This window comes from Misgurnus anguillicaudatus, chromosome 4 (genome assembly GCF_027580225.2).
Source record: "Misgurnus anguillicaudatus chromosome 4, ASM2758022v2, whole genome shotgun sequence".
NCBI classification, from domain to species: Eukaryota; Metazoa; Chordata; class Actinopteri; order Cypriniformes; family Cobitidae; genus Misgurnus; species Misgurnus anguillicaudatus.
Window position 1 is genome coordinate 37,126,299 of NC_073340.2, and position 19,601 is coordinate 37,145,899.

The 19,601-nt window shown below is 39.8% G+C and overlaps 1 protein-coding gene across 2 annotated transcripts in view; it reads left to right on the forward strand.

The window, feature by feature from the left end:
* The window catches only part of polr3a (polymerase (RNA) III (DNA directed) polypeptide A), a 43,387-nt gene that overhangs the window by 21,753 nt on the left and 2,033 nt on the right, over positions 1 to 19,601 (forward strand). For both annotated transcript variants that reach the window (XM_073867247.1, XM_073867248.1), the window contains 8 exons: positions 249 to 335; positions 424 to 506; positions 3,780 to 3,950; positions 14,770 to 14,863; positions 17,850 to 17,942; positions 18,033 to 18,197; positions 18,587 to 18,751; positions 19,411 to 19,542. In XM_073867247.1, the coding sequence (XP_073723348.1) occupies positions 249 to 335; positions 424 to 506; positions 3,780 to 3,950; positions 14,770 to 14,863; positions 17,850 to 17,942; positions 18,033 to 18,197; positions 18,587 to 18,751; positions 19,411 to 19,542 (990 nt within the window). The remainder of the gene's footprint in view (positions 1 to 248; positions 336 to 423; positions 507 to 3,779; positions 3,951 to 14,769; positions 14,864 to 17,849; positions 17,943 to 18,032; positions 18,198 to 18,586; positions 18,752 to 19,410; positions 19,543 to 19,601) is intronic.

The following is a 19,601-nucleotide window of genomic DNA, read 5'->3' on the forward strand; positions in this document are numbered from 1 at the left end:
AACTTGCTGCTGACATGCACGCACGCACACACACACACACACTAATCTTGACTACATATGTGTGTTGGCCACGCAGTTTGTGTTTACTCAGTGTGTATTATTTGTGTTACCCCAAAATTAGATTTTATGTAAAACATTACTGTGTTTGTGTGAAAATAATTCTGTCATGATGAATGATTCAGACTGAACGTTTCAGTGAATGTTTGACAAGTTGTTTATGATTTTTAAACATTTTGTTTCTCCTCCAGGAAATAAGAAAGTTCATCAAAACGGTTTCAGAGAAAATCAAAAAGACACGAGACAAGTACGGCATCAATGACAACGGCACGACCGAGGTATGACTACACACGTGCGTGTTCTTTTGTTTGCGTCTTTGTGCGTGTGTGCTTATGTGAGTGATGGTGTATTTTTCTGCCGTCACAGCCCAAAGTTCTGTATCAGTTGGACCGGATCACACCCACACAGCTGGAGAAGTTTCTGGAGACCTGCAGAGATAAATATATGAGGTAACACAGGTGGCACACAGCTGCTGATGAGCTCTTATCATGTTTTTATGGTTCATCAGTCAGATTCTGTGCTGAATGTACCGGAGATTTTAGAAAGAATATTTCATTAAGATAAACTACACTCACATCATCTCCACTACATGAAAAATACAAGACTAAAGATTAACATCTCAAGGATTGATTCATGAGAGAGTAGAGCTGCACGATTTATAGTGTAAAGGTCACAATCAAGATTTAAGCACACACACGATCTTATTCCTAACTTAGAGCGATTTGTCCATCTATTAAATCTTTGACAGAAATCTTACCGGAACATTAGAAAACATGTTATATATGTGAAACAGATCATTTTAAACAATAAACTGACACAAAGACATTAATTAATATCATTCCACATACAACAACATCTGAACGCTCCTCTTTCTCCACACGTAAACACTGGAGGGGTAGTTTCACATACTTCATGCGTGACCTTTCCATATGATTACGCAATACGTAAGGTCTCGCTGGCGCATCACACGGCTTATGCAAGACGAGAAGTTGTGATTAAAAGTGCTGAAAATGAGGATGGTTTCTCAAAATAAGACTCTGTTCAGGTCCAATAAAGTTCACTATATGGAGAAAAATCCTGAAATGTTTTCCTCAAAAAACGAAATTTCTTCTCGACTGAACACAGAAACGCATAAACATCTTTGATGACATGGGAGTGAGAAGATTCCGGATTTTTTTTATAAAAGTGAAATAATCCTTTAAGATCAATTTGACCTGTCTAGGTGGGTCCTGGATTGAAAAAGTTTGGGAAACCTGATATATAGGAAAACGGTTCTTTTCAACCCCACAGTATAATTATTTATTTTTGCATTATATATTCAAAACATTTAAATGATCACAGAAGTATAAATGCTAATGTTTACGATCAAGGGCAAACACATTCTTTTATCCATTAATAAAACATATATTTATAAGTGAGTCAGTGAATCGTCAGATTAAAAAAAAATCTAATCAATGAAACATTTTTAAAGAGATTGCTGCAATTCATATTTTATCTTTTATCTTTTAGTAAATTGTTGTTTCAGAATCGTGATCTTAATTTAAAAACTAAAAGATGATTCATGATCAGGGGCGTTGCTAGACATAAAGCTCTACTGGGGCACCAATATCACGCAAATACGTGACTATTTCACGTACGGACCAACGTGAAAATGACACGTTTTGCCCGCGTTTGAACGTGAGCATGTCACGTTTCCTTTTTGTGTCACTTTCACGTTTTGGTTACTCAACTTTTTTGTCCTATTTTCAAACCATTTTCGCTCCGGTTTAGGGTTAGATTTGGTGCTTTTGTTATATGTCACTTTAAGTATTTGTCACTTTAAGTATTGGTTTATAAAAAAAAGATACAAGACTTATTCTTTTATATTTTCTAAACTTTAACCAATTGTCCCCGAAGTTGGGGTTAGAGTTTGTTTAGGTAAGGACACAAAAAGGAAACGTGACATGCTCACGTTCAAACGCGGCAAACCGTGTCATTTTCACGTTGGTCCATACGTGAAATAGTCACGTATTTGCGTGATATTGGGTTGGGGGCACAGGCCCCCCATTTCTTTTTTTTACTTTTTCTTGAAAGCCTGCGCTGTGCAAGATACAATTTCCTTTGCTTAACCCACTATTCCAACATTGCAACAAGTACTGGGAAAGACAAACATTTATTTAAAAATATTTAAGTATCATCTTCATATAAACATATATACAACATTATTAACATGTTTAAAGGCATAAAATGTTTGGAAATAATGGGCGGAGAGAAATTTTTTTATGCACATTTGCATTTTTACATAACATAAACAGTTAGCAGTAACTAAGATAGATTTTTTAGTAGCAGTCATAAAATGAAAATATTCTTAAAAATAAAAAAAGTTATTAATCACTTCTTTTTTTATTTTTAAGAATATTTTCATTTTATGACTGCTACTAAAAAATTATCTTAGTTACTGCTAACTGTTTATGTAATGACCTAGAGCTAGTGAACTAAATATGAATTTCATATCTGAAAATACAGAACAGTATAACACAGTTTTTGTATGTGAACAATGCAATTTTATAGACTATTGACAGAGGTTTTTCTGAGATTTTCCCTCTAATGTTTAAGCCCTGACAGGGTAAGATGTTATGTGTCCTTACTCCCTTAAATACATCATCTCTCATTTTTCCTTCCCTTTTCCTGCTTTGCACAAAACATTTCTGATGTCTATCACATGCGTCAACGATCGGGTGAAAATAAGATTTCCATTATTATTTAGAAACTTACTTAAGTCTCGTCATGTTTTCATAAACCAACTCAATCGCGTGTACTTTGTATGCGGCTGCGCACGGCAAAACAGTCGCGTGCACGCCTCAATTCATGTCCGCGTCCGCGCACCCATTCATGTCCGTGCGCGGACGTGGACATGAATTGAGGCTTGCACGCGTCAGTGCGACTGGTGCGTCGCTTTTTCAAACGTGAATTGGGTAACTGCATTGCATATAGATCCGTTTTGCCGCGATTGTCTTTGTAAAGTAATACACTAGTTAACTGCTAAAATGTAAACTTGAGATTTACACAGGGGCACAAAAGATTTACACTGGGGCACGTGCCCCAGTAAAAGGGGTCTAGCGACGCCCCTGTTCATGATCATATTCGTGATTTATATTTTTCCAGAATCTCTCTATATTTTTGCATCTCTAAGTGATTTTGAAATAGTTTACTGTGTTTTGTCCAAAGAAGTGGATTTTTTTAGAAGTGAAGGCTTGCATGCACAAAGAGTTTTACAGTGAAAGTCAAATTGGTTAAATTATAATGGAATGACTAAGTCGTAACTAAGAAGTGACATTTGTTAGTTACTGACTGACTAATAACCTTTTCCTTGGCATAAAAGTGAAATTACTGAACCTAAACATAACATAAATCGTGATTTAAAATTCTCATTTACAAGAAAACATGTCGGACGGTTTTGCATCTGAGCTCCTCAATTAGAGATCAGCAATACAGTCAGTTTATTAAAGCGACAGGCAGTCATGATCTATCTGGAACTTATTTACATCGATGTAAAAAAAGAAACATGTATAATGTTGTTAATCTGAATAGACGTATTTAAGCCCTAATTTAATTATAATAATGACAGTTTGGTGTTTTTTTAAGTTTAATGACTGCTAATGTGAAGTAACTTCAGTTGTGTTGAGAAACCAACCAGATGGTATTAATGATTATTGTGTGTTTGTATGTGAATTGTGTGTCAGGGCACAGATGGAGCCGGGTTCTGCTGTCGGGGCGTTGTGCGCTCAGAGTATCGGAGAGCCGGGCACACAGATGACCCTTAAAACCTTTCACTTTGCTGGTGTGGCATCCATGAACATCACACTGGGTGTCCCGCGAATTAAAGAGATCATCAACGCGTCCAAAAACATCAGGTGACTACAGAAACAAAGACGGCTACAGAGAAGCTTGAATTGCTATTTACAGGTTATCACAAATCGCTAAAGGGGTTTTCCTAAATATTATATTCATGACACCATTTGATTTATCAAGAGTTCAATAATTTATACTTACTTATACCACAGGGGCGGTAATGTTAAATGCTGTATCCTGATTGGTTGAGAAATTTTTCAATAACCGCACACCTGACCTTTCAAATGTCTTAAATAACCACCAGAGAAATGTCTGTGGTAACTGTGATATAAGAGGAATTATTGACTTTGGTCCTCTATGTAAGAAATAATTTACGACGGCCGTTTAATTAATCGAAAATAATGCACACCCAAGGTGGTTAAGCGACACGACACAAAGCAGGTGTGCATTATTTTTAATTATACCACGGGTCGGTGGAATGCTGTATTCTGATTGGTTGAGAAATGTTCCGTGGGTATGCATTGTTTTTCGATAACCGCACACCTAACTTGTCAAGTTTCTTAAAAATAGGCACCAAACCAATGTTTGTGGTAGGGATGGGCATTCGATTAAGTTTTCTTTGTCGATCGTCGGGAGAATTAACGATCGACTATCGATTAATCATTAATATTTTTATAATAAAATTTGTTATTTAACTTTTATACTTAAAAAATGCAATGAATACAAATATACAGCGTGTTTTTCCTCGATGAGACCTTTATTACAAGATCAACTTGTGGCAGACAGTTAAACTATGTTTCAAACATATATGTGCCTGCATGTGGGTGCTCTAAAGCCGAAAGTATACTAGGGACGTCCGCGTACGCGCGCCGTCCGCATGACGTCATTTTCGTCATCAAGAGGGTCCGCGGCCGGCCGCGCGGACCGTCCGCGTGCAGCCCAAAATTTGAGACCGCGCGGACAGTGCGCGTACAGTCCGCGTACAACAGCGCATGCGCGTGAAAATATTTAGACAGGGCACTCCACTATAAACAAGTATACAAAGGTAATAGACAGCATTTGCACACATACTATCGTTTTTCTTCTTTAACTTTTACTTCTTCCAAGAACAGAAAGCTCTGGAGCATGTTTGTTTGGTTCCTGTTCTTTGTTGTCTTGTTGTTTGTTCTGGGCTGTGTTTGCGGTGGTGGATCGGTTACTTTTCTTCACCTATCCTAATGTTTTAATGTACTGTAAATGTCTCCAAATCAGTGCTGCCCTGACAGCCTGTTAGACTTATAATTTGAATAAGAAATCATTTGTATTGCGTATAGTGTCGAACGCGGCCATCCGCGTGTAGCCGCGGGGACTATACTCGGAAAGCTGCGCGGACGCGTGCGCGCGCGAGCCGGACGCGGACGCGGAAAAAAAGTATACCCGGGCCTTAAAGCAGCGGAACCTGCAGCTGCGAGCCAGCGTTCTTAAACAGAGACCTCATTAGTTCCAAAATAAAAAAAAACAGATTCATATTTAACATTAAATTAAACAAAAAACATAATACTTAGATCTGAAAGGTTTTGTCAAAATGTAGCTCAAAATTATTCAAGCCAGAAGAAAGTGCAAGATATTAGCCTTCCTAACATTAGGCTATAACAAATTAGGCATTAAAGCCTCGTCAAAAATAATTAACTTTAGTAACTCGCATAAAACTTCTGCACCAGTCTACTGATTTTTTTTTGAGAAATAAAAACATGTTTTGGGGTCAGACGCGACCGCAACCCATGGTGACCGTCAGTCCAGCCGCCGCCGAAAACAGCCGCTCTGAGGAGACTGACTAGGATCAGGTACCTCAGCGCTAACTTATTCCGCATACAGAGTATGTGTGAAACAGCGTGCGTTTTGTGAGCCCCATTCACCATTATTTAATTATACTAACATAGTCTTTTAGTTTTTATTTGTTGTAAAACAACAGTAGACACAAATTTACTATGGTCTCCAACTCCACAATATAGCCTACCATAACCATGTTATTTGTAGTAAAATTGCGGAAATACAATTCGTTTTTATCTGCAAAAAAAAAAACATTTTCACCTGCAAAAAAAAAAAAACATTTTCACAATGATAAAATCATGGCTAATTTTCCTAAGGTAGTAATTAAAAAATTTTAAATTTTTGAAAGACGGCGATGCGCACCTGTCAATCTATTACATAAGAGCGAGGCCAGAGACAAACGTGCTCCTAAACGGGAGTAATATGGAATAATGTGTGCATCTTTGAATAACTGTAAGTATACATTACTTTTAAATATATTTTGTCAAATAAAGTTTTGAGACATGGCCTAATAATGCTTTTTTCGCTGTTATTGCTCATTTAGACTTATTGTGCGGGTAACAGCGTTTTTGACGCATTTACCTCAGAGATTATTTTAGCAATATTGCTTTTTTCCGGTAATAATAATACAATTTATATTTCAATCCTGTTTCATTGTCTGTTTATTCATTTCATTATGCTGTTATGTTAATGTGAGGATATTTATTTGCCATATGAAACGTGCCGTTAAATGAATACTTTTATATAATATTCAAATTATATGCGGAATAATGTGTGTATCTTTGAATAACTGTAGGAATACAGTTGCTTATTTTTGTCATAAAGTTTTGAGAAATAATAATATTGTGAGGATTTTTTCCATATGAGACGCTTTTTGTCGTTGAATACTCTCGTTTATTATTTGGAAATCATATACATACATAGTAGGAAATATATAATGTGGAAGGGTAGCAGTTACTCTGCTTATTATGTTGGCTTTGAAAAAGCCAATATATTGTTATTGTTATTAAACTTATTAGTGGTGCTTGCATTTATGCAAGGCATCACTATTATTATTCCCCATACTTATTAGTGGTGCTTGCATTTATGCAAAGCATCACTATTACTATTCCTCAGGGATATTATTATTATATTTTATTCTTACATCTGCACGTTTTTTCGGCACCTAACTCGTCCCGCACGGTTTGTCGTAGACCCATGAAAGAGGGCTCAAATCGACCGGCTTATTGAGGAGAGGTGTGCTATGACTTTTATAAGCGATCGGGTGCAGGATTTCCGAAAGGGGGGCGAAAAACCACCCGAAAAATCCCATTGACTTAACATTACGCCCAACTTTGACGAGTCATAGCTCCGCTCGAGGATTTTGTAGAAACATGTGGGTTACAACATTTGAAGAGGGTGGTAGACTCTGTAAGAACATACATCACATTGGGGTGTAAGTTGTACCCCTGGGGTGTAAGAGGCGCCCAAAAGTGCCCCAATGAAAAGTCAATGGGGGGAAATCCCATAGACTTAACATTGCAAAAACTTTGACGGGTCATAGGTACGAGTGAGGATTCCTTAGAAACATGTGGGTTACATTATTTGAAGAGGGTGGTAGGCTCTGTAAGAACATACATGACATTGGGGTGTAAGTTGTACCCCTGGGGTGTAAGAGGCACCCAAAAATTCCCATTGACTTATAATGGGGCAGGAAACATGCCCATATAAGGGAATAAAACAGTTCCAGATGGGATATCTTTGCTTTACAGTGTCGTAGAGATAAGTGGGTGGGCTCATTTTACTCGGGCATCCAATCAGTCTCTCAGAATCATCCCAGAGCAATTAAGCCACGCCCCTAGCAACAATTTTGGGCACCCTAGCAACATCTCCCATAGACTGCCATTATAAAATGCCCAGATGGATATCTTTGCATCACACTGTCAGAGAGACATGGGGGTGGGCTCATTTTACTCAGACATCCAATCAGTCTCTCAGGATCATCCCAGAGCTATTAAGCCACGCCCCTAGCAATAATTTTGGGCACCCTAGCAACATCTCCCATAGACTGCCATTATAAAATGCCCAGATGGATATCTTTGCATCACACTGTCATAGAGACATGGGGGTGGGCTCATTTTACTCAGACATCCAATCAGTCTCTCAGGATCCTTACATAGGTATTAAGCCACACCCCTAGCAACCACTTTTGAGCACCCTAGCAACTTAAAATTCAAACAGTTATATCTCTGCATCAGAACATCTTAGAGACACGGGGGTTGGACCGTTTGACTCGTGACTCAGAGTGTAATCATTATGGGATGCCATTTTTTTCCCTAGCAACCAAATACAGTACCCTAGCAACAGAGTAAACAAAGCCTTATATCTCCGCATCAGAACATCGTAGAGACACGGGGGTTGGACCGTTTGACTCGTGGCTCAGAGTGTAATCATTATGGGATGCCAATTTTTTCCCTAGCAACCAAATACAGTAACCTAGCAACAGAGTAAACAAAGCCTTATATCTCCGCATCAGAACATCGTAGAGACACGGGGGTTGGACCGTTTGACTCGTGACTCGGCGTGTAATCATTATGGGATGCCAATTTTTTCCCTAGCAACCAAATATAGTACCCTAGCAACAGAGTAAACATAGCCTTATATCTCCGCATCAGAACATCGTAGAGACACGGGGGTTGGACCGTTTGACTCGTGACTCGGCGGGTAATCATTATGGGATGCCAATTTTTTCCCTAGCAACCAAATACAGTACCCTAGCAACAGAGTAAACAAAGCCTTATATCTCTGCATCAGAACATCGTAGAGACACGAGGGTTGGACCGTTTGACTCGTGACTCAGAGTGTAATCATTATGGGATGCCAATTTTTTCCCTAGCAACCAAATACAGTAACCTAGCAACAGAGTAAACAAAGCCTTATATCTCCGCATTAGAACATCGTAGAGACACGGGGTTTGGACCGTTTGACTCGTGAACCGGAGCGTAATCACTATTGGAAGTCAAATTTTTCCCTAGCAACCAAATACAGTACCCTAGCAACCGAATAAACAAAGCCTTATATCTCCGCATCAGAACATCGTAGAGACACGGGGGTTGGACCGTTTGACTCGTGACTCGGAGTGTAATCATTATGGGATGCCAATTTTTTCGCTAGCAACAGAATACAGTACCCTAGCAACAGAGTAAACAAAGCCTTATATCTCCGCATCAGAACATCGTAGGGACACGGGGGTTGGAACGTTTGACTCGTGACTCAGAGTGTAATCATTATGGGATGCCAATTTTTTCCCTAGCAACCAAATACAGTACCCTAGCAACAGAGTAAACAAAGCCTTATATCTCCGCATCAGAACATCGTAGAGACACGGGGGTTGGACCGTTTGACTCGTGACTCGGTGTGTAATCATTATGGGATGCCAATTTTTTCCCTAGAAACCAAATACAGTACCCTAGCAACAGAGTAAACAAAGCCTTATATCTCCGCATCAGAACATCGTAGAGACACGGGGTTTGGACCGTTTGACTCGTGACTGGAAGTATGATCATATACTGTCCCCAGAAATTTGCCACGGCAAGCACCACTCACATTTTCTTCAGGAAATGTACCTATCTAGTTATAATTATTATTCTTATGTCTGGACACTTTTTCGGCGCGTAACTCGTCCCGCACGGTTTGCCGTAGTCCCATGAAAGAGGGCTCAAATCGACCGGATTATTGAGGAGAGGTGTGCTATGACTTTTATAAGCGATCGGGTGCAGGATTTCCGAAAGGGGGGCGAAAAACCACCCAAAAAATCCCATTGACTTAACATTGCGCCGAACTTTGACGGGTCATAGCTCTGCTCGAGGATTTTGTAGAAACATGTGGGTTACATTGTTTGAAGAGGGTGGTAGGCTCTGTAAGAACATACATCACATTGGGGTGTAAGCTGTACCCCTGGGGTGTAAGGTGCACCCGAAATTTCCCATTGACTTATAATGGGGCAGGAAACACGCCCATATAAGGGAATACAAAAATTTCCGGATGGGATATCTTCGTTTTACAATGTCATAGAGAAAAGGGGGTGGTCTCATTTTACTCGGGCATCCAATCAGTCTCTCAGGATCATCTCAGATCTATTAAGCCACGCCCCTAGCAACAATTTTGGGCACCCTAGCAACATCTCCCATAGACTGCCATTATAAAATGCCCAGATGGATATCTTTGCACCACAGTGTCATAGAGACATGGGGGTGGGCTCAATTTACTCAGACATCCAATCAGTCTCTCAGGACCCTTACATAGGTATTAAGCCACGCCCCTAGCAACCACTTTTGAGCACCCTAGCAACATAAAATTCAAACCGTTATATCTCGGTATCAGAACATCGTAGAGACACGGGGGTTGGACCGTTTGACTCGTGACTCAGAGTGTAATCATTATGGGATGCCAATTTTTTCCCTAGCAACCAAATACAGTACCCTAGCAACAGAGTAAACAAAGCTTTATATCTCCGCATCAGAACATCGTAGAGACACGGGGGTTGGACCGTTTGACTTGTGACTCGGAGTGTAATCATTATGGGATGCCATTTTTTTCCCTAGCAACCAAATACAGTACCCTAGCAACAGAGTAAACAAAGCCTTATATCTCCGCATCAGAACATCGTAGAGACACGGGGGTTGGACCGTTTGATTCGTGACTCAGCGTGTAATCATTATGGGATGCCATTTTTTTCCCTAGCAACCAAATACAGTACCCTAGCAACAGAGTAAACAAAGCCTTATATCTCCGCATCAGAACATCGTAGAGACACAGGGTTTGGACCGTTTGACTCGTGACTCGGAGGGTAATCACTAGTGGATGCCAATTTTTTCCCTAGCAACCAAATACAGTTCCCTAGCAACAGAGTAAACAAAGCCTTATATCTTTGCATCAGAACATCGTAAAGACACAGGGTTTGGACCGTTTGACTCGTGACTCGGAGGGTAATCACTAGTGGATGCCAATTTTTTCCCTAGCAACCAAATACAGTTCCCTAGCAACAGAGTAAACAAAGCCTTATATCTTTGCATCAGAACATCGTAAAGACACGGGGGTTGGACCGTTTGACTCGTGACTCGGAGGGTAATCACTAGTGGATGCCATTTTTCCCCTAGCAACCAAATACAGTACCCTAGCAACAGAGTAAACAAAGCCTTATATCTCCGCATCAGAACATCGTAGAGACACGGGGGTTGGACCGTTTGACTTGTGACTCGGCGGGTAATCACTAGTGGATGCCAATTTTTTCCCTAGCAACCAAATACAGTACCCTAGCAACAGAGTAAACAAATATTTATATCTCCGCATCAGAACATTGTACAGACACGGGGGTTGGACCATTTGACTCGTGACTCGGAGGGTAATCACTAGTGGATGGCAATGTTTTCCCTAGCAACCAAATACAGTACCCTAGCAACCGGCTAAACATAGCCTTATATCTCCGCATCAGAACATCGTAGAGACACGGGAGTTGGATCGTTTTACTTTTGGCTTGGAGTATAATCATATATGTTACCCAGAATTTTGCCACGGCAAGCACCACTCACATTTTCTTCAGGAAATGTACCTATCTAGTTATTATTATTATTATTCTTTTTCTCCCCCCAAAATTTCTGACACTAACTCGTCCTAGGGCTTTCAAGCTACATGCACCAAATTTTCCACAGACCTTCAGACTGGTCTGACTTAGTGTGCTATATCTTTTCTAACTGATGGGACCTTCCGAATTCCTAAACGGGGGTCTCGAACAACCCAAAATTTCCATTGACTTAACATTGAGACAAACTTTGACGGGTCATAGCTGTGAGTAAGAAACTTGTAGAAACTTGTGGCTTACCACATTTAAGGTGGCTGACAGGCTCTGTAAGAACATACATCACAATGGGGTGTAAGCTGTACCCCTGGGGTGTAAGAGGCCCCCAAAATTTCCCATTGACTTATAATGGGGCAGGAAGCATGCCCATATAAGGGAATAAACGCGTCCCAGATGGAATATCTTTACTTTAGAGTGTCGTAGAGACATGGGGGTGGGCTCATTTTACTCAGTCATCCAATCAGTCTCTTAGGATCGCCCCAAAGCTATTTAGCCACGCCCCTAGCAACAATTTTGGGTACCCTAGCAAAATCTCCCATAGACTACCATTATAAAAAGCCCAGATGGATATCTTTACACCAGAGTGTCATAGAGACATAGGGGTGGGCTCATTTTACTCAGGCATCCAATCAGTCTTAATAGGATTCTTATTGAGGCATTAAGCCACGCCCCTAGCAACCAAATTTGAGCACCCTAGCAACATAATAAACAAAGCCTTATATCTCTTGGTCTGAACATCATAGAGGCATGGGGGTTGGGTCTTTGGGTCATGTTAGCTTCATGCTAGCTCCATGCTAAGTCATACTAGCTTCATGCTAGTTTAATGCTAGCTTTATGCTAATTTCATAATAAATCTTGCTAACTTCATGCTAAATCATGCTAACTTCATGTTAAATCTTGTTAGCTGCACGTTAAATAGTGCTAGCGTCATGCTAATCATGTTAGCATCATGCTAATCATGCTAGCTTTACGTTAAATCATGCTAGCTTCATGCTAATCATGCTAACCTTATGCTTACTGCATGTTAATCATGGTAGCCTCATGCTAGCTTCATGCTAATCATGCTAGCATCATGCTAGTTTCATGCTAATCATGCTAGAATCATGCTAGCTTCATGCTAATCATGCTAGCTTCATGCTAATCATGCTAGAATCAAGCTAGTTTCATGCTAACATCATGCTAGCTTCATGCTAATCATATTAACATCATGCTAGCTTCATGCTAATCATGCTAACATCATGCTAGCTTCATGCTAATCATGCTAGCATCATGCTAGCTTCATGCTAATCATGCTAGCATCATGCTAGCTTCATGCTAATCATGCTAGCATCATGCTAGCTTCATGCTAATCATGCTAGCATCATGCTAGCTTCATGCTAATGATGCTAGAATCATGCTAGCTTCATGCTAATCATGCTAGCTTCATGCTAATCATGCTAGAATCATGCTAGTTTCATGCTAACATCATGCTAGCTTCATGCTAATCATGCTAGCATCATGCTAGCTTCATGCTAATCATGCTAGCATCATGCTAATCATGCTAGCATCATGCTAGCTTCATGCTAATCATGCTAGCATCATGCTAGCTTCATGCTAATCATGCTAGCATCATGCTAGCTTCATGCTAATCATGCTAGCATCATGCTAGCTTCATGCTAATCATGCTAGCATCATGCTAGCATCATGCTAGCTTCATGCTAATCATGCTAACATCATGCTATCTTCATGCTAATCATGCTAGCATCATGCTAGCTTCATGCTAATCATGCTAGCATCATGCTATCTTCATGCTAATCATGCTAGCATCATGCTATCTTCATGCTAATCATGTTAGCATCATGCTAGCTTCATGCTAATCATGCTAATATCATGCTAGCTTCATGCTAATCATGCTAGCATCATGCTAGCTTCATGCTAATCATGCTAACATCATGCTAGCTTCATGCTAATCATGCTAGCATCATGCTAGCTTCATGCTAATCATGCTAGCATCATGCTAGCTTCATGCTAATCATGCTAACATCAGGCTAACTTCATGCTAATCATGCTACCTTCATACTTAAACATTCTAACAGCCAGATAGCCTACTAAACTAAACTTCTGTCAAACCGTTTTTAACGTTCAGGCCAGGCTTTGTCAAGCCAACATAAAGTTTGTCAACAAACTTTTCTATCTAGTTTTTATTTATGATATATGTGGAGATAAATAAACCATTGCAAAACTGCTGATTTGATCCATTCAAATCCTGACCACCAGGCTAGAGATTTTAAACATCCTTATTCCACACTTACTAGTCTGTCAAATAATATCTAAAATATATTGTTTTGTGAATAAAATGATGATTTGTTCTATTGTTTATGCGGAAAAGTGTTCACAGAAAGTGTCAATCACATGAACGTTTTATATGCAGAATAACCGGTCAGCAGCGCACTGCAACGGGTGCTTGACGGATTCGCCGCACATATACGCAAACGCACTGCATACAAAGTATTTGTGAAACAGGAGTTAGATAAAAAAATGCATTCGATTAATTGATAACAAATTAACGTCATCGACGAAATTCTTAACAATCAATTATCGATCGTCGATTAATTATGCCCATCCCTAGTTTGTGGTAATCGTGGTATAAGCGGAATAGTTGACTCCGGTCCTTTGAATTATTCGGAAATAATTCAAAGGACCGGAAATAATTGATAGGAATTATTTGCGTCATGCCGCCTTATCACCTTGGGTGTGTGCATTATTTTCTTATAATTCAATGGCCCGTCGTCAATTATTCCTTACATAATTCAAAGCACCGAGGTCAATTATTGCTTTTATAACACAGTTACCACAGATATTACTCTGGTAGTTATTTTAAGACATTTGACAGGATAGGTGTGTGGTTTACAGAAAAATAATTAACACCTGTGTAACATTTCTCAACCAATTAGAATAAAGCATTCAACAGGCCCGTGGTATAATTGAAAATAATGCACATCGGCTACTTGTCATGCCACGTTACCATCTTTGGTGTGCATTATTTTCGAATAATTTAATCGTCAATTATTCATTACATAAATTGAAGCTGTTAAGAGCATGAAATGTGGTGTGAATGTTATTGTTTACAGTAGTTGTAGGGATGTCAGAGAAAACCTTTACTAAAATGCCGTGACACAAAAACACCTTTTGTAAAGCCTGCGGTGAACGCAACAGTTGACACGCTGTTATCACAATCACATGTGCTATTGATTCATGGCAGTATGATCTCTCACCCCCCTGATGATGAAAAACACATTTATCAGAGAGAAGAGCTCACACGAGTGAACGCCGCCTGTTGTTTGCAGTGTGTGACTCGAAAGGTTTTCTGTGTACTCTTTTGTTTGTATAATTGGTAATGTTTCAGAGATGTTTAATAGTTGTTCCAATCTTATTGTCTTTAGTTGTTAATAAATCTCTCTCTCTCTTTGTGTCAGCACACCCATAATAAGTGCCAACTTGGACATTGATGATGATCCTGACTATGCGCGGCTGGTGAAAGGGCGAATCGAGAAAACTCTTCTGGGAGAGGTGCGAATCGCTGCACAGACATTCAGTGATGTGAATACACAAATGACAACAGTGTCACGACACACAGTGATCAGTCTGTGACTGTTTGATAATGTATAGGTCTCATAACCGAGACTGATACAAAACCTTTACTCGACACATATATATCACACATACATTACTGTCAACAGTGTTACTCTACCTCTGTAACAGAGTTTGACAGTAACAGAATTGACATGGACTAATTCAGAAAACAGGAAATCGTTATTTTCAGCCATAAAAGACAATTCAAATGTTAACCAATATAACATTTGAAAAAAGCAGAAAAACATAATAGTTTTAGACACCAATGTACCTGCAATTATAATCACCCATTTAGCGAATAAATAGTGCTTTTTGCACGTAGTTGGACACTTGAACATTTTAAGTTATATCCACCAAATTTCAGATTTGTGCGTAGTTGGACACTTGAACATTTTTCAATAATAACCTGGTTGATATGTACAATGACTCCCTGAACAGCCTGCGTGATGGCTTAGCTCCTGTCAGGTCTAGGCTTGTACCAACAAACCGTAGGTGTCCCTGGTTTACCCCTGAGCTCAGGCATCTAAAGGCCAATGGCCACCATCTAAAAAAACCTGGCCTTTTAATTCATTCTTTATTCTACACCGAACATACCCAGACATATAGGGACGCCCTTAATGCTGCCTGCTCAAACTACTACTTATCATTCATCACCTCCTCCATGTCCAGGCCAAAAACTTTATTTAGGACTGTAGACAAACATCTCAAACCCCCTGTCATTGCCTGTGCTAAAACCCCTGAACAGTGCCAAGCCTTTTTACATTTCTTTGATGACAAAATCACCCAAATTTACAACACCTTTAACACTCATGTTAGCTCACAATCTACTCCTCCACCCTTGTGCCCACAGCTCTCTCATTTTACCGCTATTGACTCTACCACTATCACTGACATCATTATTAAGTCTAACCCTTCATCCTGTCAGCTTTATCCTGTACCCACCCCTTTACTTAAGGCCTGTGTCATATCCTTAGATGAACCCATTACACTGATTGTAAATGCCTGTCTCAATTCTGGTGATGTACCTGCTGCACTCCACAAAACCAAATTCCGACCCAACATCACTGTTAAACTACCGTCCTATCTCCAACCTCCCCTTTCTGGCTAAGGTATTAGGAAAAAGTTGTGGCCTCACAACTACACACTTTTCTAAACCATCACAACCTGTACGAGCCTTTTCAATCTGGTTTCCACCCGTGTCATAGTACGGAGACTGCCCTAGTATGCATAGTAAACGACCTTCTTCTGTCTGTGCACTCTGGCTCACTCAACATTCTCATCCTTCTCGATCTTAGTGCTGCTTTTGATACAATAAATCACAATGTCTTAATCTCCCGTCTGTCTGCTATTGATGTTTCTGGCACAGCCCTAAATTGGTTTCAATCTTACCTCACCAACAGAAAGCAATTTGTTGCACTTGGTTCACATAAGTCTTCCAAGTCCTCAGTCACTTGTGGTGTCCCTCACGGTTCGGTTCTCGGGCCACTCCTCTTTCTCATATACATCTTCCCTCTTGGTCAGATTATTCGCAGCCACGGTCTAAATTTCCACTGCTATGCAGATGACATTCAACTCTATTTTACCACCACTTCACCCTCTGACCCCCCCCCCACAATTGCTCACTGACTGCCTTTCTGACTTAAAAACATGGATGCAAAAAAATTTCTCAAACTCAACACAGATAAAACTGAAAAGCATGCTCTCCAAACCGTACACTTTCACTCTTAATATTGATGATTCACCTGTTCACCTGTCCACCCCGGTTGTCAAAAACCTTGGCATTATATTTGACTCCACTCTCAGTTTTGATCATCATATCAAATCACTCACTAAAACTGCCTTCTTTCACCTCCGTAACATTGCCCGCCTTCGACCCTTCCTTTCTATTAGTGATGCACAGGCTCTGGTTCACGCCTAGATTACTGTAACTCACTATTGTTTGGTCTCCCCACCAAATCCTTTCAAAGATTGCAATACATCCAAAACTTTGCAGCCAGGCTCCTTACACATACAAAACGATCTGCCCACATCACCCCCATTCTCCATCAGCTCCAATGGCTACCAGTTCCGTCCCATATTAAATGCAAAGTACTACTACTCGCCCTCTATAACCTTGCTCCTCCATACATCTGCAACCTCTTAATTACTTACACCCCCTCCCGTTCACTCAGATCTTCAGACCAAAACCTTCTTGTCACTCCCTGCACTAGACTTTCCACCCTGGGTGGTAGGTCTTTCAGTGCCCTGGCCCCAAAACTCTGGAACTCCCTCCCACAACCTCTTCGTGACAGTTCCTCTCTTCCTTTCTTCAAAACCCACCTCAAGAGTTTTCTGTTTAATGATCACTTCTCTTCATACAATTCATAGTCCATTTACTTTATGTTTTGTTGTATTGCTACTTGTATTGCAATTTCTTATGTTTCTTATGTACTGTTTATCTGACTGTGTGATGCTATTTCTATGTAAAGCGACCTTGGGTTTGAGAAAGGCCCTATATAAAATAAACATTATTACTATTATTTTTTTATTTTAGGTTATATCCACCAAATTTCAGATTTGCGCGTAGTTGGACACTTGAACATTTTAAGTTATATCCACCAAATTTCAGATTTCAAAAAGCCGTCAAACGCTCAAAAAGCTCAATTCGTGCCGCATCATTCGTGCCCCAGGATGTCTGTTGCGTCTTTGCATTGAATTAACATGTAAATCAATTGCATTTAATGCTTTATTTGTGTCTGGTGTTAACGCACCATTAGGGGATAAAATATTTTAATATAAGTTTGTAAATCAATGATAGTCTATGAAGTGACTTCTCAAGCCAAAGCTGATTTATATTCTGTATCTGTAGGGACAGAGATGACAGATGGGTTATGTATACGTTGTTATTTTCTCTGATGACTGATTGTTGTATTGTTTCTGTCAGATCTCAGAATACATTGAGGAGGTTTTTCTACCCGATGATTGTTTTATTCTGGTCAAGCTGTCATTGGAGAGAATTCGTCTTCTCAGATTGGAGGTGAACGCAGAGATCATTTTAAGCTCCAGCGGCTGATGTGAAGTGATGTCATTTATTAATCGTCATCTTTCTGACTTTATTTTACGTCAGGTGAACGCAGAGACCGTACGTTACTCCATCTGCACGTCTAAGCTGCGGGTGAAGCCGGGCGATATCGCCGTCCATGGCGAGGCTGTCGTCTGTGTGTCTCCACGAGAAAACAGCAAGAGCTCGATGTATTACGTCCTGCAGTCACTGAAACAGGATCTTCCTAAAGTCAGTCATACACACACACACACAATCAAACATGTCACATCGAATGTCACAGAAAGTTTTTCACTACATTCGGTCGCTGACAGGTTCAGCTGCGGTTTAGGTTTCCATAGTAACATCATCAGCATCTCTGATCTGTGTGCATGATTATGGGTTGCACTATTCATTACCATAAATATTACAATTAAACAGCAGTTAAATCATTATCAGTTTGTATATGCGGTTTATTTATTTCATTATCTGATACTGCTTGTGATATCTGAGACAGGGCTTTCTGCTTGATATAACTTTGATCTGGTCTGACATGAGTTTTATCCGTAGTTATGCAAATAATCTTGTTAATAATCCTAAAGAAATATTTCTGTTGTGTCTATGTGTTGTGTTATGTATAGGTGGTAGTTCAGGGAATCCCTGAAGTGGCGCGAGCCGTCATTCATATCGACGAACAGAGCGGTAAGCAGAAGTTCAAGCTGTTGGTGGAGGGTGATAACCTCAGAGCTGTCATGGCAACACACGGCGTCAACGGCAACAAAACAACATCCAACAACACGTATGAGGTACCGACTGTTGACAAACTTGATGATGATGTCGGCCCGAATAGTTATCTTTTGCCCACCGTCATGTTATTTTGTACAAAAGGAGAATTTGTAAATAATCCTAATATAAATTAATGTTGAGCATCAGTTTTACAGTCCTGTGATTTATCTATTATTTGCAAAAAAATTACACAACTTTTAACCCCTTAACTGGCACAGTCCTTTCTGAGTGGGGGAGGTGAAAATTAAATGAAAAAATTACAATTATTGTAATAAATAAAATAATGCAATATGCATAAAATATAACAAAAATGTGTTAGACTTTTAGTGGTTTTACCAACAACGGCCACTAGGTGTCATTAGTTTGCTGCATACTCTTGTCACAAATTAATAAATTACTGTCACTGCATTATTCTTACTGCTAAATGGTTTTAAAATATGAAGCCTACATTCTTAGACCTCCAACGATACATAGTTATCGTATACGTACCATGATAGAATAAAATGTATGTGCAAAATATTGAAGTAAACTCCGGTCAGGTGTCCCGCACACGGGATACAGCAGGTGTATACTCTATAAAAAGTAAAAATTTAACCCAAACATTGTGCTTATGAGGTAGCTAAGCTTTTCACAGTGTATTATTTACTGTAAATCTGCAGTCGAATCTCTCATTCATCAGGTTGAGAAGACATTAGGCATCGAAGCAGCGAGATCCACCATCATTAATGAGATCCAGTATACCATGGTAAATCACGGTATGAGCATCGATCGCAGGCACGTCATGCTCCTGGCTGATCTCATGTCCTATAAGGTGAGTCTATCTGATCAAGTCGATCTGAGTCATTGATCAAATCGATCATGTGAGTGTTG